The sequence below is a fragment of the Octodon degus genome, unplaced genomic scaffold (assembly GCF_000260255.1).
Source record: "Octodon degus isolate 3935 unplaced genomic scaffold, OctDeg1.0 scaffold00191, whole genome shotgun sequence".
NCBI lineage: Eukaryota > Metazoa > Chordata > Mammalia > Rodentia > Octodontidae > Octodon > Octodon degus.
The window spans coordinates 1,068,687-1,091,247 of record NW_004524767.1 but is presented as its reverse complement, the minus strand read 5'-3'; the positions used below and the strand labels follow the sequence as shown (position 1 = coordinate 1,091,247).

The following is a 22,561-nucleotide window of genomic DNA, read 5'->3' as shown; positions in this document are numbered from 1 at the left end:
AATAAACAACTGAGTAATAAAGAAAAAAAAAAAAACCTCTTTTTAAACCTTTTGAAAATATAAATATGCTTATTTTCTTGTCTTAGTATCAATTCCTGGATTGGTCTAAACAGTATCAACCCTGTGAAAAATACATACCTCAACTCATTCACCTATACATATATAATAATAATCTAGCTGTACAAAATGTATATTTTTAAAATTTTATTTGGTTTCATTTTGTCTTTTTGAGACAAGGTCTCACTACAGTTTGGGCTGAGCTCAAACTCACTTTGTAGCCTAGGCTGGTCTTGAGTTTGCAGTGATCCTCAGTCTCCCAAGTGCTGGGATTACAGGTGTGTACCACTATGCCCAGCCCAGAATTTATACTTTACAAAAATACTAGTTTATTGTTTAGATTTGTTCCTAAAAGTAGGTACAAAAAGAAAAAAAGAAAGAAAGATTAAAAAAAAAAAAAGATAAAGAAAAAAGCCAATCTGTTCAGCACAAGCTATTTGGTTGACTGAATACTTTTGTTATTTTCTTCCATTGGTTCCTTCTCTGTAAAGAAATATGTTCAAGCAGAAAACAAAACAAAACCAAACCAAAAAAACACTTACAAAGCAAAATGTTTTAGGAGTCTTAACCTGTACAGCTATTCCTCCATGTAAGTATGGTTCCAACTCTGTAGTATCACCAATGCTAAAAGAAAATGGTGATCCCACTAGAAGAAAAGAAAGAAGAAAATTATTACACAGGGATACAGATATTTAAATGTGAAGACTTTCTGTCATAAAGATATTAAGGGCCAGCCAAAAGGCTCAGTAGATTAAAGCATCTGTTTAGGCAGACACAGGCGCTGAGGGTTTGGGCCTGCCGTGCCAGTCCCGCCCCAGGGGTGCACTGAGCCTGCCATTGAGACTGGGGGTTGTATGCACTCCTGTAATCCTACCACTTGGGAGGCTGTAAACAGAAGAATCAATATGAGTTGGATCTATGCAGTGAGACTCTATAGACCCTGTCCTAAAGTAAACAAAAAAAGACATTAATTTTCCCTAAGTTACCAAGGTTATAGTTTTTTTTTTTTTTTTTTTTTTTTTTTGTAAATGTGGCAGTGGTGTGTGGCGAGCTATCCAGAGTATTTTCTTCCAAAATTAAGTTTAGGACATTTTAAATAATCAAAAGAGAAATACAAATTATTATTAGAGATAATGTAATATTAAAAGTTACTGTTTGGAACAAACGCTACCTGGGAAACCCAAAGTGGATCAGTTTTATTTTATTTAGCTATTTTTTAAATTTATGTATTTGGTACAAGTTCTCACTATGCAGATCAGACTCATGGTGATCCTGTTTTCATCCTCCCCAGCACTGGGATTACAGGCATGTGCCACTATGTCTGGACTCCATCACCGCCTCAGTGCACCCCCAGGGGTGGGGCCGGTGAGGCTTGTAGGACAAGAGTTAAATGGATGAGTTTTAAATGCCAAAAATAATGCAAAAAAATTTTAAGATAAAGCCATGGGAGAAGAATTCTTTTTCTCTTCTTTCAGAACCGGGGATTGAACTCAGACCCTTGTGCTTGCCAGGGAAGCGCTTATTCTACTGAGCCATCTCCCTGGCCCCAAGAATTCTTTTAAAACTTGGAGTAAGGAAGGCTCCTGTAATACTCAAAAGCCATTAATAATTAAAACGTTATGGTTATGCTGAAATAACACAATCACATGAAAATGAACTATCACAAGCAAATCAAGAATGCCAAAGTAGGAAAAATATTTGCAACTCAAGAACAAAATAGAACAAATTAAAAAAAATAAAAATAATGTGACAAGTAATGCTCTACTAAGAGTTGTTAGGAGTGGTTAAGAAAGCAGTCATGAGAAAATTCCAAAGAACACACAGTTCACATTAAAGGGAGGGAAAAAAGCCTCTAAAACTTAAAATACTCAGTATCAGTCATAATACAAAAAAAGGCAAATTAAAATTTGATAAGTTTCATCCATGAATAAAAAAAGAAACAAAAAAACAATGCTCTGCAATTACTGATGTAAAAGTATCACCAAGCCACTGTACATTTATTTAATAAAAAGCCAAAGGGTAGTACTATGTATAATAGACTATTACTTCTGTGTAAAAGATTAAGGGAACCTTTAAGAGACATAATAAACTAAGAATAGTTATGTGTCGTCAGTGAGGGAGAAACCAGGAGATAAGAGCCAAGGATGGGCAAAACTGTTTAACCATTTAACTCTTTTGAACCATTTAAAAACTTAATGAAAAAAATCCAGTAAGCCCCCATCTCCACTTAACATGAAACTTCCTCTGCAGAGGGGTGGAGGTGTGAAGTTGGTCTCATTTTTAACCCTATTTAAATATTTCCATATATTTATATACACTTAATATGTTTATATGCATGCATAATATAAAATGTATATGTAATATATGTAAATGTATTTAAAAAATTTTTTTTACAACAGAAATTTCCTAAGACCACTAAATATGGTACCAACTAATAACTGTTATGGAAAAAAACTTCAAATCCAATAGGTCTATTTAAACACCAGCCCAAAATAATTATTTTTGATACAAAAATGGAAATTTTATAGACATTCTTTGATTTTCTTTCCTTTTTTTCAGTACTAAGGACTGAACTCGGGACCTTGTACTTGCTAGGCAGATGCTTATGCTGGTGAACTATCTGCTTGGCTCCATCCTTTGATTTTTCAATGGCTCTTTCTTACACAGGCTGTCAGAACACTCAGTACTGTCATCAAAACTGATCACTGCATGTTCCCCAAGTAAAAATGATAATCCCAAATAGTATCTTTTTTTTTTTTCAGTACTGGGGATTAAACTCAAGATGCTGCACTTACCAGGCAGGTGTTTATATTCTAAATAACAATGTAGTCAATTTTAACAAAAATAGACTTTTAAAATCTGAATTTATACTTAAGACATTTAGATGTGATCAAGAAGCAAAATCAATTTTATTACCAAAGATGCTTAAATATCGATCTAAAGTTGTTTTATAGAGTTTTAAACAACAACTTGTTTTTATGTCTCTTAAGGACATATTTCATAATCATTAAAAAAAAGTAATTTTATTTAGTCTGCCTACTAATTCTGTTCAAGATGGTTTTCAAATACTCTAGAGACAAAACTGAATCACTCTTCCAAAAACATGTATAAACACAGTTTATAGTCAAGTTATAGGTTGTCAAGCACTGTTCTTAAGGCTTCTAAACATGGTCTCCTTTCAATGGCTGGAGGGGAAACACAAACTGTATAGATTAATGTATGAATTCATTAACTCCAACTTCAAATGGGCCCTAGCAGATACTGATTTTTTTTTGTGAAACCAGGGATTGAACTCAGGCCTTTGTGCTTGCCAGAGAAGCGCTTATTCTACTGAGTCATCTCCCCAGCCCCTCAAATACTGATTTTTTTAAATGCATATTCCTCTCAAACTTCCTTGGCAGGTTTCCTTTCCTTTGGGTAATAATCTCTTATTAGTTACCTGAAAAAAAAAAAAAAAGAAAGAAAGAAAGAAATGACAGCTTCAGCTTATTGCCAAAAAACTTTTAAACTTGTCTATAGTCATAATCATTCATGCCTTTGATGAAAGCCACTGAACAAGAACACATATGCTACCAACAACCTTACTTCCACTTGGTTATTCTATTGCCACTTCACAAGCACAAACTGTACTCTCTTCTCTCCAAAAACTACTCCCTTTTTGTACTCCAAAGTAAATGAGTTACCGAAATAGGAATCTTTGTTCATCTACCAATGTTTTACCTAAATGATTTAAAAAACACTTAATGACTCACAGAATTATAATTCTATCAGCTGTCTCACAGCATGCTTTTTTAACTCCTGAGTCCTGTACTGGGTCTGAGTCTTACTTTTTTATAGAATATTCTTTTTTTTTTTTAAACACCTTGTAAGCCAATGTGACCATCAGATTCTAATCAAGACTTCTATCCTGCGCTCACTATTCCAGGCAGGTAGGTGTCTGGGCTAAGTGTGGAGTGCTAAGAAAGCCTATTCTCTGTTAATACCATCACTGTTTAACATGGTCTCACTTGAACTGAATGTTTTGAGGCCAAAAACTATGGATCAGATCTGAGTAGACATTGTGTTCCTACCACTTTCCAACACTGAATACAGTATCTGAATAGTGATAAGTATAAATCTGTGGAGGACCGTTTGAGCAGTTCTCCTTGAAAGACCGACTGTCTCCCTTTTGACTAAGCCTAACCCTATTTCCTTGTATTGATATGTAGAGTTGGCTAGGACTTCTGTTTATCCTTTCAATCGGTCTTAAGCAATGTATATTAGTCTAGCTGAGGTACTGGTGACAGTCTTTGAAGGTGGCATGCGTGTTTCCCTGGTATCCTATACCTGCTGCTCTTTAATGTGAGCTAGGTCGAGACAGGACGATACAGGATGGAGAGCCAATGCTCCACGTTGCCAGCTAGATCAAGCCTCAAGATAGAGGCTAGGACTCCCTGGGGCTTGAAAAACTACATCAAAGCTGAAGCACCAGACCCTCTAAAACATTAAATACTCAATAGCATATGCAGATTACTTTCTCTGCACATTCTCTGCATACGGCAGGGGTAAATGTATTCCACCCACCTAGCTCAGCTCATAGTCACTTACTTCCCACAATTCTTGGTTATTCCTCCTCAAGCTACTCCCTCCACTGAATAAAACCAGGTGAGGCCCTGAGTCACTCTCTTTGTTTCAGAAAGCCATCTTTGTGGCTGGACTTAGAGACCCTTAGCTTCAAATAATTATAAATATGTTTTAGTGTCTTCACTTTCGCCATGGGTTGCATTGAAAGCGGTAAATTGGAATTAACTTGTTGGGATTCCAATAACGTAACTTTGGGATTACAAATATTAACTTCTTGGACTAAGAGGAGAACCTGGAGGGGTCTCCTACATAAATTGAGGAAACTTGTCAACTTACCAGTTATTTGTTGTATAGACCCATTCAGACCTGTCATTCCATTAATTTCTCGAAATGTTAGGAACTGTCCTGTCTCAAGTTTGTGAGGATGATTTTCAAGGCAAGTTACAATGCCAGGATTAGCCTAAGATAGAAGTAAACTATTAAAAATCAAGTTTATGTATTCTTTGAGTACAAATTCCCTATCTCACCACCAAAAAATGACAATGTTATCATAAAAATTACAAACTCAAATTCCAAGCCATTCTTCTCCTTTCTGGGTGAAAGCAACTCTCTAAAAAAATTAGAGAAAGTAATGCAATAAAAAATACACACTACCTTTTAGAACTTATTCTGTTAATCTAAGAGCAAAGAGCATTCAATTATGGAAAATAAAACGTTCATTATGCACTAATTAACTCATGTAGAATAATAAATCACTCATGCAGAATAAATCACTCTATGTAGGTATACAAAATGATTTTTCAATGACATTTTGTTTAAAAGGCCTAAGAAAGAAAACATTAGACACTTGGAAGGCTGAACACAGGCAGATCACTATGAGTCAGTCCAATTTGTGTAGTGAGACCCTGTAGTCCCTCTACTAAAATACACAAAAATAAATTCTAAAAAATTAAAAAAAAAAGAAAACATTAGATTGAATTTAGAAATAAAGCATAAAGCCAGAAGCACAAATACTATTTTGCCAATGAACATGACCATTCGCTTGTATTTGGCACTTTTGGGCTTTAATATATACTAAATACAGTATCTGTAGTACGTTCCTTCTTTGTAAGGAACAAAAATAAGGTAAAATATGAAGAATAAAACAACTATTGAAAGGGGATCAAGATTTTGACAGTTCAGAGAATAAACATAAAATCCTTCTAAGACAATGTGGTAAATTTACTTTTGATTTAAAGGTGAATCAATCCCTAAGCTCTTCTCCTTCTAACCACAGCTTCAAGAAGCTTTTGTCTAAGATGCTTTGTGTCTTTTTCTGTATGTAGTGTATTGTATACACCCATGTTCTAGCACACTAAACAGTTCAGTAAAGGACTCAAATTCATGTATGAAAAAAATGACATAACAAAATTAAAATTAGTATTTATCAAACACTGTGAATCCAGAACATTTTAAACAATATTCCAATTTCAAGTTAGTTTTAACAAAATGCATCAAAATTGATAGTCCTTCATTATTTTAAAACCCATGAAACTAAAAATATTGCTTATAAAAAATTTTGCTAAAACTACCTTTTCAAAAACTCACATCAAAATATTTTATTGAAAAAGTTCATTAATAAAATCATACTTGCGTTATGTTTGAAATGAATATTTCCTTTGGTTCTTCTCCTGTTGTGTCTGAAACTTCAAATGCATCACCAAAATCACAAAATAATCGTGACCAAACTCCATGTACATCTGCACTAATGAACTGAAATGGTACAAATAAGTTCACTTATTCATGTGAAATGAGAAAATAAACTTCACTATCTTAGGAAGTTTTAATTATAATTAAATATGACCTCTGGCATATAAAGTAAACTATGAATAGGCTAAATTGTTCTACTTTACACTTGAAGAAATTTGTTATTTGGTGGATGAATACTGGATGTTACAAAGTTAGAAATCTTTTATCTTATTATTACATGTTCTATGATTATAAATAACAAAAAATTTGGTTTTGCCATAAAATTCAATCACAATCTATGAAAACAAATACTGTGGTTTAATGGTCTAGGAGCAAATTCTTATTTGTTATTCTAGAAAAAAAAAAAGAGTGGCCATTCTTCAAAAATGATAGAACTAATAAAAAACAGACCACCACTAAAAGGCTGAGGAAATGAAAGTGTAAACCAAAGTCAGGTAAAAATTAGATTCTTAAATATGATCAGAAATATTTTATTGAAAGGATTTTTTTTAACAAATTGTCTCTATTCTAAGAAACTAATTTTGTACTTAAAACCATTTTTGATCTAGTTAAAAAAAGAAAAAACCATATCCTAAAGCATATATAATTTAGCATAAAGCAGGATTTTTCTAATAAAACTATATTTGGGTACAACAACTCATCAAAATAATGTATACTTCCTATTATACAAAGCATCAGATGGCTATTGGAGTATTACCTCCCATGCAGTCATATATTGAATTCATTGATCACTATGGGTTATTTTTTTAATGAGATATAAAAGCAGAAATTTTGATACTTTTTCCTCATTTTAAAATTTTAGAAGCTACAAACTCTGGAACAATTTGTTTTTCTGAAATAACTCTCAAGTACAGAAACATATCAATTATATAAACAGAAGCTTTACAATGTACCGTAATTATTTTTTAAACCATCTGTGCCCTGTTTTTAAGTTTACCGTTCTGTCTTCTTTACCTAAAACTGAACTAACACAAATGTTACAGAGTATAAATATGCTTCATAAATACCATACCCCCAAAATTTTCAGTACATGTATCCCATATAAAATGATTTTGGTTTAGTGCCTATCTCAAAGGCACTTTTTCTGTCTTCCAAAGAAACAAATCACCCCAAAGAGTACTAAATACACACACTCAAGGGCAACCACTTGGGTCCCCTTGTGTCTCTTTCTCAGACACAAGCTTTCTTTTTCCCAATAAATATATTTTGCCCTCAAAAAAAAAAAAAAAAAGGAAAAGAAAAGAAAAGAAAAGAAAAAGACTATACATTCAATTATAGGGAAAGAATGATTACAATTTTTCTCATCTAAATTTCTTTCCATTGTCACTACTTGGCAGCTAATTATGCTAGACAAAATTTTAAGGGGTATTCTTGGTCTATCACTCAAAGCCTAAGTTTCTCTACCTATAAACTCTATCAGCCTTTTTTGGTTTGTTTTTTCTGAAACAAGGTCTCACTGTGTAGTGCAGGCTGGCCTTGAACGTATGCTGATCCTCCCAAGTGCAGGCATTACAGGTGTGTGTCTCCACGTCCAGCTACCACAATTTCTCTTTATAGTCTCCCCCTTTTTTAAGTAAGACATCAGCATCGTAAGGGGGACTACTGCAGTAATTCTGAAGTGGCATAGTAGTGCTTACACTACACTTACAATGCCACAGTTCTCCTTTCAGGGTTTCTTTTTTGCTTTTAAGACATTGTCTCCTTGCACAGTCCAGGCTGGCCATGAATTTGCACTGCTCCTTCCTGATTGGCCTTGCCAGTGCTGGAGAACAAGCATGTACCACCATCCTCAGCCTTTTCTGATCTATTCATGACCACTTCATATTCTTAACAATTACTGAGAATTCACTATGAATAATACCTACTGACATTTACTGAGTTTGGAATTAAAATAAGAATCTAACCACTAATCAGTCCAATTATTTAAATACAAGATGATCAAAAATTATACACTTTGTTAATTTTTACAATGTTTATCAAATTTATTCATTACAAGAATCAAATGGTTTAAACAAGTAGCCCAGGCTAGAGAGACAGCTGGGTGGTCTAAGCACCTTCCTGGCAAGTGCAAAGACCTGGGTTCCTTCCCTGGTACTGCATGCCGAGCCAGCCACCAAAACCGGGCGTGGTTGCAGACACCTGTAATCCCAGTGCTGAAGAGGCTGAGACAGTAGGATCACTACAAGTCTGATCTGTATAGTGAGACCCTGTACCAAATAAATAAAAAAAAAAAAAAAATTTAAAAAATGAAAAGAAATGAGAGTAGCTCAAGTAAGGCTTGGGACAGTCAGTGTATAACAAATGCATTGCCTGAGTGATTCTTGGGGTAAACTGTTGTGGTTAAAATATAGGAATACATAAACACATATTCTACAAGCTATCAGAGGAACGACAGTAACACATAGAATCTGAAAAATCTACTGCACTGCATCAAAAAATAAGAATGAAAAAGATAGTAGCATCTTAGTAATATCATGGAAATAATCTGACTGTTCAGATGCCTAAAAAGGCTTCAGGCACTCTCACAGTATTCAGCCACATTCTGAAAATTTCTGATATAGCTTACTCTCCACATAGTGAGCCAAAGTCAATCTTTTTTTGGCCAAAGTGATTCTTTACAATACAAATCAAATCAAAATTCAGAAGATTAAAACTGAAATATTCTCCAAGATCCTGTAAGATACACACAGCCCTGTACTTACTTCTTGAAACTGAATCCTCCAGAATTGCCTTCCTAAGTCCATTTTGGTCCTAGACTGCCTCCTGATATTACATGCAAATCTACATTTCACACTTGGTTTTTTTTTTTTTTTTTTTTTTTGCAGAACCAGGGATTGAACTCAGGCCCTTGCACTTGCCAGCAAAGTACTTATTCTACTGAGCCATCTCTCTGGCCCCTAAAGTATTCTTTAAAAAAAAAAAAAAAAAAATTTATTTATTTTTTGCCCTTGCAGTTTCTTACCCATGCTGATCCCTCTGCTTTGAATGCTCTTTCCTAGAACCTTACATAGCTGGTCCCTTTCGCCTTATTTAGACTTCTATTTAATGGCAGCTCCTCAGAGAGAACATCCCAGTCTTTCACATACAGTAGGAATGGCATGGGTCTCTCCCAACATCATGTAGATACACTTCTGTCTTTATTCTTGGCTCAGAATGTTTTTCTTCACAGGACTTAGAACTAGTTAAAAACACCACACATTTATTTGCTGGTTTACTGTACATTTTCCATACCAGATGGTAATTTTCATGAGTAGAAAAATTTGTGCTATTCAGTAATATGTTCGTAGTACTTAGAACTGGATCTAGCATATACATAGTTAAGAAAAATCTAAATAAATGAAGTAAGAAACCTCTTGAAAACCACCATCATATCATGTTTAAAGTGAGATGATGCAAACAGATTGGTGGTGCACATCTGTAATCCCAGCACTGAGAGAGGCTGAGACAGGATTAAAAATTTGAGCCTAACTTGAGCAACTTAAGGAGATTTTCTCTTGAAAAATAAGCTGATGATGTACCTCAGTGCAAAGAGCCACAAAACGAACAAAAAAACCCAAATGTAAATATTCAATGTTTATCATTAACTCTTTCTTACAGCAATTTGCCTGTAATCCAAATTTACATCATAGTTTTATTTTTTTTAAGGTTTCAATTGTACTTTATTTCTTCAATACACCATATTTCAATGGAGACACAGTGCTTTTACTTGGCATCAATTATGATTTCATTTAGGAATAATTTAGCTTATCATATCAGCTGGTATGACTACTGATCTTTCCATTCCTTGGGGGTGACTGCCAACAGGGGAAAGGTGCCATTCAATTCCAATCTGTGTTGCTGTACAGGTCCACGCAGCAATACAGAATGTGGCTCCACCAACTAATACAGCTTTACCATATTTGTCATGGAAATCAGGTGCACATTTCTGGTGGCTCTGCCTTGCTACCATATGTTGAATGCTTCGAACTGGAAAACGACCTAATGCATTTTTGGCCAAGGGAAACATCGTGGAGCTAAAGTTGAAATGTGGTTACTGCAGCTGCTAGTTTGGTGCAAATTATATCCAGAGACCCTTACAAAGATACATCGTAGTTTCAAAAACAGGCAATTAGTATGACACCAAAATTAAAGGGCACAAACTTGATTGTGATTGTCTTCTTATTGAAAGAGCTTTTCACATAATTCAATAAAAACCTCGAATTTTGATAGTAAGTATTCCTCCTTTAACAGCATGTCATTAAATAATTACCTTAATTGGAGGGCAATGAGAACGGCAAAAGTTGTTGATCTTCTTTTGCAGTGGAAGTTTCATCTCAGTCAAAACCACACACTGTTGATAATAAACATTACAGAATATAAAATTATTTTGGTAAATAACTTCTAAGTCAGAAGTATTTGTTATAATCATGCTAAAATTATACTTATCATCATAAAAAGTTACTATGTCCACTCCTCACACTGCCCCAAAAGTTACTACCCTATTGTACTTTCTAAGGTACTTGTAGAAGTATAACAGCAAAAGTAAAAATAACATGCACAAGAGAATACCTGTTCATGTTAAAGCAAAGCTTAATATCCTACATGATGTTTATTTACTCTCCAAATAGTTGGAGATTTTTTTTTATCTGTTATTATTGTGGAAATACTTATCTAGCCACCACAATACAATATTATTTCAAAGTTAGAAGAGTGACAATATCAAGAGATACATTAGTTGGCATAGCATTTTTTTAGTTCTGAGATTCAACAGATTCACAAAATAGTTTGATTTTACAATATTAAGTTGAACTTCCAATTCCAACTTTTTAAGAGGTTAAAGGCACAATTTAACCACAGGGAAAATCAAGGACAACGTAGTTAATCTAGAATATCCAGGATGCTAGCAAGTTTTATTCCTGTTATTTACAGAAATAGTAATGATGGTAGACTAAAATACTGATTCATTTATTTCACTGCTCTATAACTACACTATTCATCTATGGCTTCTTAGGAAGAAAGAACTTTTGTGACTCTTAAGTTTGTACTTGACAATATGACTTAGTTTGGCCAATAGGTTGTCAATGTAAGTAATGTGCACAGGAGTTTGAAATGAACCTGACTTATTTTAAAACACAAAACACAAAAACAAAACAAAAACCAAAAAACCCCAAAAAACACCTTTTGTGTTTTAGCCACTGCCACTAAACGTGACCTAGGTAAGTCTCCTGGTCCTAGAAGAGACAGGTGGAGCAGAACCCAGACTCTCAAAGCTGAACGCCCTGCAAGTGACTCACTGAAATACATGAAGCTATAAACTACTGAATTTTATACAGCTTTCAAATGCTATTACTGTGAAAATAAAGCCAACTGATATAATTGCTTGGTCAGCACTTTTAGGTGCTTTCCCTAAAATGGAATATTTGATAGGTATTATTTAAACAGAAGCCTTCCAACTTGAAATGTTCTGTTCTGTTCTTCAACACAATAGATTAAAGTAGTTATACCATATATCAGTAGTGGTGAACCTATGCCATGTGTGCTGCCATCGGCGATTTGTTATTGAAAGCTCTACAAGGTTTGCCATCACTGATAAATATATATATATAATCTTTGTTGGAATCTGTCAGTAACACTGAACACAGAATGGTATACTAACCTGATATTTACTTAAGAAGGAGAAATCTGTAGTTTCATTAAAAGGAACAGAAGATGACGTAACATGAACATATGGATTTAGTTCTGCAATACGGTGAAGTACAGCTTCAGCCCTAAAAAAAAAATTGTATTATTTTTTCTTTCAGTATACACAATTTCTTAAAGTTGGGACAGTTTAACGACATAGCATGTTATGAAATTCCAATGAAATAATAAATTACAGTATAAGACTTATCTGTCATCTAAATATATAATCTTAAAATGTACAGTACTGGCATATTATATACAGTAAGCCAATGTCAAAGGGTACTAACAGTTCTAAGTGCTCTCTTAATTATTAAGTAATACTAAAGCCTTCCTTTTATAGGGTGCCCTTTATGGTCCTAGTCTCAGTCTGGGAAGTTTATATTTGTAATCCCATGAATAAATTATTGGAATCCTGTCAAATTAATTCCAATTTACCACTTCCAGAGAAACTCATGCTGAGAATAAAGACACTAAAGCATATTTATAGTTGTTTGGAGCCAAGGGGTCCTAAGTCCAGCCATGGTGATGGTTAACAGGAACAAAAACCTTGACCCAGGGCCAAACCCAGGTTTTCTTTGGTCATGGAGGAGTGGCTTGAGGCTGAATGGCTGAGAATGGAAGGAAGTAGGTGAGTACTATACACTGGACTAGGTAGGAGGCCTGTATTTACTTCTGCAATATGCAGAGAGTAATCTGCATTACACAACTCAGATAGCATCTAATGTTTTGGGGTCCGGGGCTTCAGCTCTGATGTATAATCTTTTAAGCACCAGGAAGTCATAGCTCTATCTTGAGGCTCAATCCCAGCTGACAGCGTGAAGCATTGGCTCTTCATCCTACCTCAACCTGGCTCATATTAAAGAGCAGCAGTTGGGGGTTATCAAGGAAACACACATGCCATCTTCAATGACTACCACGAGCACCGTGACTAGACCAATATACATTGCTTAAAGGCAATTGAAGGGAAAAGGAAAAATCCTAGCCAGCTCTGTACATATTAATACATGGAAATAGGGTCAGGCACAGTCAAAAATGGAGACAACTGCTCTTCTTTCAAGGACAGTCACTCAGGTAGTACTCTACACCTTTATCTAAAAAAATTCACTTCTAGATAGCAATACGAAAGTACCAAAGTTCTGAAAAATGTAATTATGTAAGGCTATACCCATGTATCTATGCTAGTGTGAAGTTATTATGATAATGAGTTAGAATAATTGTGACTGAACTAGTGTTAACACATGAAAATCTCCACACAACTGAGTTAAAAAAAAAAAATCTCAGAGGGTCAGCCAGATAGCTCAGCGGATTAATGTGCCTGCTTAGGCAGATGCAGGGGATGGGGGTTTAATCCCCAGCCTGCCGTGCCAGTCCCGCACTTGGGGCGCACTGAGAGGATTGAGACTGGGCATGATGGCATGCACCTGTAATTCCTGCACTTGGGAGGCTGAAAGCAGGAATGATTACTACAAATCTGATCTGTGCAGTGAGATCCTGTACTGAAAACATTAAAACAAACAAACAAAAAACCTCACAACAATACATTAAAATATCTTCACCTGTTTCTCATGTTCACAACATCATTTTCACAAAGGAAAAAGTTGGTCCCTAGGTCCCATGTGTGGCATTTTTCTGTATCATGGATTGTAAGTGCCTTCAAAAGAAAAAAAAGAGGAAAATATTTGATGAAGTCCAGAATGAGACAAGGGCTATCACTCACTCTGTTATTATGTGTAAACAGACAACAATAATTATTAAAGGCATAAAAATTGAAAAGATATAAAAATAGATCTATAGGGAAATGATATAACTATATATAGCTAGAAAACCCCATACACTGATAAAAAACCTTCAAATATTGATTGTTCATTAAGTAGCATATTAAAATGTTAACATAAATATTCAGAAAGTTTTATATAAACATTTAAAAATACCCTATGTAATAAAGAGAAAAAAGTAGAAAAAATGCTTAGAACTTATTTCAGGCCATTTCAAACCTTTTTAAAATGTTTTTGAAGAAGAGTTTTTTTTGGCGGTATCAGGGACTGAACTCAGGACACTGCACTTGCCAGGCAGGCGCTTATGCCACTGAGCTATATCCCCATTCCCTTGAAACAGGGTTTCGATATATAGTTCAGGCTGCCTTGAACTTTATATCTATATCTATATCTATATCTATATATCTATATATATCTCCCACTATATAGCCTTGAACTCGCAGCAATCCTCCTGCTCAGCCTTCTTCCAGAGTGCTGGGATTATAGGCCATACCCAGCTCCAGGACATTTCAAATTTTACTGAAAAAAGGGCAAGTAATTTACAAGGAATATACTGAAACAGAAAGCCTTGTACAGTGGTGCATGCTTGAAATCACTGCACTCAGGAGGTAGAGGCAGGAGACTTGCTGTGAGTTCGAGACCAGCCTAGACTACACAGTGAGTTCAAGGCTGACCTAGAATATACAGCAAGCATCTGTCTCAAAAAACCAAGAATAAAAAGCCAGGTGTGGTAGTGCACATCTGTAATCCCAGCACTCAGGAGGATGAGACAAGAGGACTGCAGTGAGTTCGAGACCCAGCCTGGATTACACAGTGAGTTCAAGGCCAACCTATATTACAAGTAAGACCCAGTGTCCAAAAAAAAAAAAAAAAGAGAGAGAAAAGAAAAAGAGAAAAGCGTATGACACTTGAAAATATGTAAGTATTTCTAACACTGCTCAGAAATAAAGTACCTTTCTCACACATTAACATTAGATTGGCGTAAGTCCAAAAGTTTGACAACATGCTCTATGCAGAGGAAGAGATGAATCAGCCAATCTCGTACTATACTGATGGGCATGTAAAGGGTCTCAATCACAATAGAAAGAAAGTTAGCAATCTCTGCCAATTAGACAGATGCATTTGTTCTGACACAGAAATTCCACTTATAGGAATCTATACCAAAGACACACTGAGAAAGATGTTAAGTGCAAGGATAGTAAATGTTCTTCCAATAAAAAACTAGAAGCATGCCAGCCCCACCGCTGGGATGTGCTAATACAGCAATTGAGACTGGGCATGGTGGCGCATGCCTGTAATCCCAGCACGTGGGAGGCTGTAAATGAGAGAATCACTGAGTGCAATCTAATAGTGAGACCCTGAACACCTTTCCCTAAAATACAAAAAACCAACCCTCCCTAAAAAAGAAATACAAGCAATCAAAATGTCCACCAAGAGGGAAAAATTTATTATGTGCTATATTCACACAATGAATATACATGCAATTACAAGAAAACAATGAAATATACATTCACCACTACACAGTAATCTTTTTTTTTTTTTTTTTTTTTTTGGTGGAACCGGGGATTGAACTCAGGCCCTTGCACTTGTCAGGCAAGCGCTTATTCTACTGACCCATCTACCTGGCCCCACTATTTGGTAATCTTAAGGATATGCTATTAAATGAAAAAGCAAGGTGGAGAAAAAAGTAGTAGAAATGGCAGGAACAAATAAAAATATGTACACATACACAAATATGCATGTATGTTTGCATACATTTGCTTATATTTAAGAACAAATGAAGAGTCCCCAAAAGGGAGTGACATAGTAAGTGAAGGCAGGAATCAGGTAGAAACAAAAATGCCTTAATTATATAAATATGCTTGGATAAAATCAATCTCACATAATAAAATTGAATGAAACTTTAAAAAAGCAATCCCTATTCTAAGCAAAATGAATAAATGAACTGAACTACTTACCGAGTTGTTTACCTAACTACCCAAAGGAATAATTTATAGTGACTTAAAAAAGCAGTTAATTTGTCTTATCTGACCCACTGCAATGGAGATCACAACTAGGAAGTTACTAGATTTTTCAGGTAAATGGTTTTATAGTTAAAATACAATACAGTAACATCAAGGGCTTATTATGTTTTTAGGTGTGAAAATGGTATTGTTTATGTTTATAAAAGCTATCTTTATCTTTTAAAGAAATATACTAAAATAAATACAGATCATGTAGTGTATGAAATTTACATCAAAGTAATTTAGTAGCTGCATGAGGAATGAGAAAGAAACATGTGAAACAAATGTGTCCCAATTTGTAACCAAAACTTTGTGGCAGATGTACTGAGTTTTGTTAAATTATTCCATTTTCATCAACTTTTGAAATTTCTATGATAAATTTTTAAAGCAAGAATAGAATAGAGTAATAAAACATTTTTGCTATTAAATAAAAAGCAATCCAAAGAATAAACAATATTACTATAACAAATGAACAAAACAAAAACCAAGCAATTTTTGTTATTAAGGACATACATTCACTTACCTTAATCCCTGCAAGGACAAGATTCTTTGCTATAAGGAAAGAAGACAAGGAAATATTAGGAATTTCTGTTTTATCATAGAGCTTATTCACATCTCTGACCAGATAATTTTAACCACTCAAGAAGTGTAAGTTATTTGTAAATAAAAAATAAGAAAATGTAGACTAACACAAAAGGAATAAAATTTTATATAACTATATCAGAGACAAGACTCTTAAAATTTTAAGTTATTCTTCCAAACAAGCCTTTATAAACATATTCATTATTGTGCTACCATAATGAATGACTACAGAGAATGATCTTAATAGTACTACTATCACAAAAATAGAAGCAATGAGTTATGATTAGTACCATGTGGAAGAACTAGTGTCATGAAATAGCCTTGCCAAAACATTCTTAGCTGAATCTGAACAAGGCTGTGTAAGCTAACTCTTTAAATCATCTTATGTCACTCAAATGTCATATAAATTATGAATAAAAATAGTGCTTACCAATTTCCACACCAAGACCACCCACACCACTTAAAAAAACACGGGCCTTGGCCATCTTCTGCATTGCTGTGTCTCCAAGGACGTACCTCTGTCGACTATGCATGAAACACAATGAATAATAGAAAATGTCATTTTATCAAATTATATATCCCTTTAATTTGTTTGCAAACTAACAGCCTAGATAAACATTAGATCTTGCCTAGGCTTGTTTGGGATGATCTGAAGTGTTTAAAACTTTCTAAATACGTGACAAATTTTGAAAAAATTAGCTAATGTGGCAATAAGATCAACATTTTTAGGTAATAAACAGGGCATTGCTCTCTTAGGACAGGGTGATTATGTATGTGAAGTGTGCTGCAGTTCCACCCCTGGTGCTGCTCATTCACTGCCCCAGCAGCCACTGCAGACATGAGAATCTGTTATGTCCACTTACAATAGGAAGCTAGATGCTATACACATCCTTGATGACCCCAATGGATTCTTATGAGGTTCATTTTGAAAGGTTCAGTATACATGGTAATTTAAAAAACCTTGAATAATACTTTTGGAAAACTTACATTGTATTTTTGTTTAAAAAATAAGTACTTGTGCTAGGCCCGGCGTGGAAAACCTACAATCCTAGCTAGCATTCAGGAGGCTGCGGCAAGAGGATTGCCATGAATTTGAGGCAACATAAATTAGGCTTATGGGCAAGGCCAGCCTACACTACCGAGGTCCTATCTCAAACACACACACACACACACACACACACACACACTCACACACACTTTCTGTATTTCAGATTTTGTATTAAATATATATGATTGAAAGGGGCTTCTTATCTCATTCACTAAAGTTCATAAACACAAGTCAATCTGTCTGTCTGTCTGTCTTTCTTTCTATTTGCTACAGGGTCTCACTATGCAGCTCAAACTCATACCTTCCTATTTTCAGCCTCCCCAGTGCTGGGATTACTGGCATGTGCCACCACACCCGTTTTCAGTAGTTAGTACTGTACACCCAGGGTTCCCAGGGCCAGCATGACATGCGGTACCAGCATGTCATGGATCAAACACAGCTCCTTGATCTTGCCAGGCAGGTGCTTAGACCGCTGAGCTATCTCCCCAGCCAAGCAAAAGGAGTTTCAGTTTTATTAGAATCTTATATATATAGTCAGTAACTGACACATAAAGCACATGTCTATTGGACAAATCTACAAACCTATTCCTCATCAAAAACGAAAAAAGAGAAACAGAACTCTAAAGAAATCAGAAGTAGAAAGGATAACTTCCCCAATGTAATAAAGATCACCTATGAAAAATCTACAGTTGACATTATATTCTACCATTAAAGAATGAATTTTTTTTTTATCTAAAATTAAGAAGGATGTCTATCTCACGCTGTCCCTTAGGAATGAGTGTAGTATATGGTGTGTACATGCAATAGAGTTATTATTCAATTTTTCAAAACAGGAAATCTGGCCAGGCACGGTGGTGCATATCTCTAATTTCACTACTTTCTCAGATAGTACTCTTTCCAACTCAGAGTTGGAGCCAGCCTAGGCTACATAGTAAGTTTGAGGTCACTCTGGACTATATGTTGAGACCGTCTCAAGAATGAAGAGAATAATAATAAGAAAGGAAGACTTCTTAGTGTGTCCAAAGTCCTCGGTTTGACTCTAGCACCAATAAAGAGAAAGGAAATCTTGTTATATGGTACAACATGGACAAACCTTAAAGATATCATGTTAAGTGAAATAAGCCAATTAGGAAAAGACAAACACTGCTGATCATATGAAGACTCTCAAGGGTCAGACTTAAAGCAGAGAGAGCGAAGGCTGGCTCAGGAGCTGCTATACAATGAGTATACAGTTTAGCCTTATAAAATGAAGAAAATTCCACAGATCTGCTATACACAGTTTTAAGAGCATTGTACTATACAAGTAAAAATCTAGGCAAGGTTCATACTTTTTTTAATAAGAATTATTTTTTTCTTGAGGCCGGAGACATAGCTCAGCAGCATAAGCACCTGCCTGGCAAGTACAAAGTTCTGAGTTTGATCCCTGGTACCAGAAAATAAAGAAAAAGAAAAAGAAAATTATTTTTTTCTTTTCAGATAGGTTTCTATGCCCAGCTACGATAATACTCTAAAAAAAAAAAAAGTTCTAAACATGTTCTAAATGACTCTGCAGGTTATACTACTTGAACTTGCATGAGACAAAATGGTTCAAATTATAGGTGTAAGAATGGAGAGAGAACTTCTGGAATCCATTTTTATCCTGCCCTACATTCATCCAATTTATTCTTGAATCTATCTCCCTAAACTAGTAAGAGATTAAGTTATTTTTTTTTTTTTTTCCAGAACCGGGGATTGAACTCAAGATCCTGCACTTGCCAGGCAAGCACTTATTCTACTGAGCCATCTCCCCGGCCCTAAACTAGTAAGAGATTAAGGATGGAGAATTTCATATACAGATGATCTCCTGCTGTCATAAAACACAGTACTTCCAAAATGCTAAGTTTGTATTGCTAATCTGTATTATATTCTTACATCTTTCAGTCACGTCATTTTTTGATAACAAAAGGTAATTTGTATCCAAAATAAATCTCTGGCCCAAACTTTGAATCTAACACTAGTCCCCACGAAGCAATAAATAAAATTAGCTGGTATGATTTCAAGGAGTTGACATTTGTTGTCTCAAGAACACTACAACTAAAAGAATGCTAGGTCTCTTCTGAAGTATATTTTACAATCAGGTGACCATAAAACATTTTCATATAAGCAAGATTAAATGTCAACTTTAACTTTTTCAGGTAAATTACACAAAACAGGACTTGGAATCAACATACCAGGTGATATATGTCAGCTCCTAATAAACAGTTCATAACTAACACTATACCATTAAAAATATATAAAGGAATTAAAAATATACAAACCTATCCTTCAAAGTTCTACCTAAAATTTTTCCACGTTTATATATAAAGAAAGTCTAATTTTTAACCTGCCCCTGAACTCACTATGTAGTCTAGGCTGGTCTTGAGCTGATAGCAATTCTCCTGTATCAGCTTCCTGAGTGCTGGGATTACAGGCATATATCATGACAATAATTTTACTAAAAAATTTATCTGATACAGATCTTGCTACACAGTTCAGACTCCTAGTGATCCTCCTGTCTCAGCCTCCCCTGGGATTACAGGTGTGTGCTACCACACATGGTTTTGGGGCCAGCATGGCCATGTCCAGGGCTCTGGGGTCAGCACGACATACCGTACCAGAAAGTGGGGCATGCAGTACCAGGGATCAAACTGGGTCCTTGCAGTTGCTAGGCAGGCATTTATGCCTCTGAGCTATCTCCCCTGCTCAAGACATTTTTTAAATTCTAAAAAATTCTTGGAATGAGGCTGGAGGTATAGCTCAGCAACACACTGCCTGCCTGGCAAGTGCAAGGTCTTCAGTTTGATTCCCAGCAGCAAAAATCCCTATAAAACTTAGGAATAATATCAATTAAATTAATTAAAATAAATTAATTTAATTTTTAATTACTGTAAAAGTACTTTGATTCCAAAAAAAGTACGGTTAAATAAGTCTCATTTACTTCTTTTCAAGTCACAACTCTTTGGTCTCATTTCTCTGCTGCCTATAAATTATAAAGATGTAATGTTTTTGTAAGATTATATGGCAATAATCACATGCTTTTTTTTTTTTTTTCCGGAACTGGGGATTGAACTCAGGCCCTTGTGCTTGCCAGGGAAGTGCTTATTCCACTGAATCATCTCCCCAGCCCCAATAAATCACATTCTTTAGATACTACTGTATAACTAGGGTGAAATGGATTATTCTTTATGAAACTCTTACACTATGAAGAACATAACTACTGTTGTCCAAATTAGAGGCATATTTTGTAATGGATAGCAAAATCCTTTTAGAACCTATCATTTAATCTAAAGGACCTGAGATTTACATCAAATTAAACTTTCAGACTATAAAGAATACGCAAAAAAAGACAGAAATCCTCAATTAACTTGAGAGAAACAAAATATATGTCCATATATATACACATAAATATGTACAAACAATTTATGTATAAGCTCAGTGGTATCTTCAAACAGATCACTTAAGTTTCAGTTTTCCTGACTTTCTTACCTATACAATGAATCATCAATCTCCACAGATTCTGTTGACACAACAGGCAAAGTTTTACTTGCACTGGGGAAAAAAAAAAGGTGAGCAAGTATGGTTACTAAATATTCCCACTTTACATCATAACATTCAATTATAAATGGGCTCAGGTTCACGAGTTATTAAAGATTTTTGCATACTATATATTTTATCATCACTTTAGAGTTTTAAAAATGTGTTGAAATTCAATTCACTGATGTTTGTTCTGTCCTATGTGTATTGTAGGTAAGAGAACCTATTTCAGGTGTTTTGTCATTACTGTTCATTGTGATGAACCTTTTCTATATACTGATTCAGTCTCAAGGATTTACTATATTAATGAATGCTAATCTCATTTTTCTATATGTGATCTGTCCTGATCATCAAACTTGATACACCTGCACATACACTGACTCATTTTTAGGCCTATCTGGTATCAGAAACATACACCAAAACGGAATTTAATTCTCCTTGTCTTTATAAGAGACATAATGGAAGCACTCAAGAAATAGCGAGTGAATATTGAATTTTAAAAATAAAATGTAACCGAAACTTAACTAGTAAGAGAACATATCTTTACTATAGTGATGTATCATTCACAGCAGTGGGCCCCAATACTTTAATAGCATTGTACACAAAGTAAAATGAAATAATTACAGGAAACATGGAAGCAGAGACTCAAAAGGCAATGAGAACGAGCCTGGGGCTCTTGGGCGTGATGCGACAGCTCAAGTCCCTTTATCTTGGCAAAAATATAATCCATACCAAGATCTGGGAAGCTCCATTGTCATTTAAGGAATCTAAAAACAATAGGACAGCACGAAATTCAGGTCTGGAGTCTTCATTTTCTAGCCTGCCATTAATAAACCAAAGAGTCTATAAATTAGGTGATAAAAATGTTATCTTAGCACATTGAGTATACCATCAAGTGGTATCAGCATCACACTATTTGAATACTTAGTCATTATAAAAACTCTTAATTGTAATTATGAAAACAAACCAGAAGTCAACAGTACACACACGACCCTGTTTTGACAAAACACAAACAAAATTTAGTATTTATCTTACCCTTACTTCACTTGAACTAGCTGTCTTAACATGGGACACAATCAAACAGGCAAAGCTCTTCAGTGAAAAAAGAGCTCCACTCTAACTAGCTGTCACTTCCAGTATGGCTGGCACTATTCAGAAAGTTGCTGCAGTGAAAGTTTCAAGAATATTTTAAAAAATACGACTGACGATATGATAAGTGCTTCAAGTAAGAGACGGTTTCCTTCGTATGTCACACTACCTCCCAAGAAAACCTGGTAGTTGGGAGTAAAACGTTCTTTCCATTTCAAACTGATGAAAAAGCCACAGGTTCATGGGCAATCTCCTTAGCTAAAAATCACACTCCTGAATCTGGTATACGACATTCTGACCACGGCAGAACACAAACACAGCTTTACCAACTGTCACAGGATTGAAAGAGGTTCTACTAAGAACTGGTGACTTTCCCACCCGTCGTGCAGGGACAGAAAACGCAGAGAGCGACCGCCGGGGGCGGAGGGGCGGACCCCGCGCGCGGCCGGGCCCACGCCTCGGCCAGGGAGGGCGCCGGGCCC

At 35.3% G+C, this 22,561-nt stretch overlaps 1 protein-coding gene across 2 annotated transcripts in view; it reads right to left on the bottom strand.

Annotated features, from left to right (window-relative positions):
* The window catches only part of Uba6 (ubiquitin like modifier activating enzyme 6), a 63,822-nt gene that overhangs the window by 40,954 nt on the left and 307 nt on the right, over window positions 1-22,561 (bottom strand). Inside the window, exons 1-10 of one of the 2 annotated variants that reach the window (XM_023704185.1) lie at window positions 22,026-22,494; window positions 20,943-21,005; window positions 16,821-16,915; window positions 16,332-16,360; window positions 13,587-13,681; window positions 12,005-12,116; window positions 10,619-10,699; window positions 6,250-6,372; window positions 4,957-5,080; window positions 600-703 (exon numbers count right to left, since the gene is read on the bottom strand). In XM_023704185.1, coding sequence (XP_023559953.1) covers window positions 600-703; window positions 4,957-5,080; window positions 6,250-6,372; window positions 10,619-10,699; window positions 12,005-12,116; window positions 13,587-13,681; window positions 16,332-16,360; window positions 16,821-16,884 — 732 coding nt within the window. In that variant the 5' untranslated portion in view covers window positions 16,885-16,915; window positions 20,943-21,005; window positions 22,026-22,494. Of the gene's footprint in view, window positions 1-599; window positions 704-4,956; window positions 5,081-6,249; window positions 6,373-10,618; window positions 10,700-12,004; window positions 12,117-13,586; window positions 13,682-16,331; window positions 16,361-16,820; window positions 16,916-20,942; window positions 21,006-22,025; window positions 22,495-22,561 lie in introns of those variants that run through there. The other variant, XM_004644085.3, reaches the window with a different exon arrangement.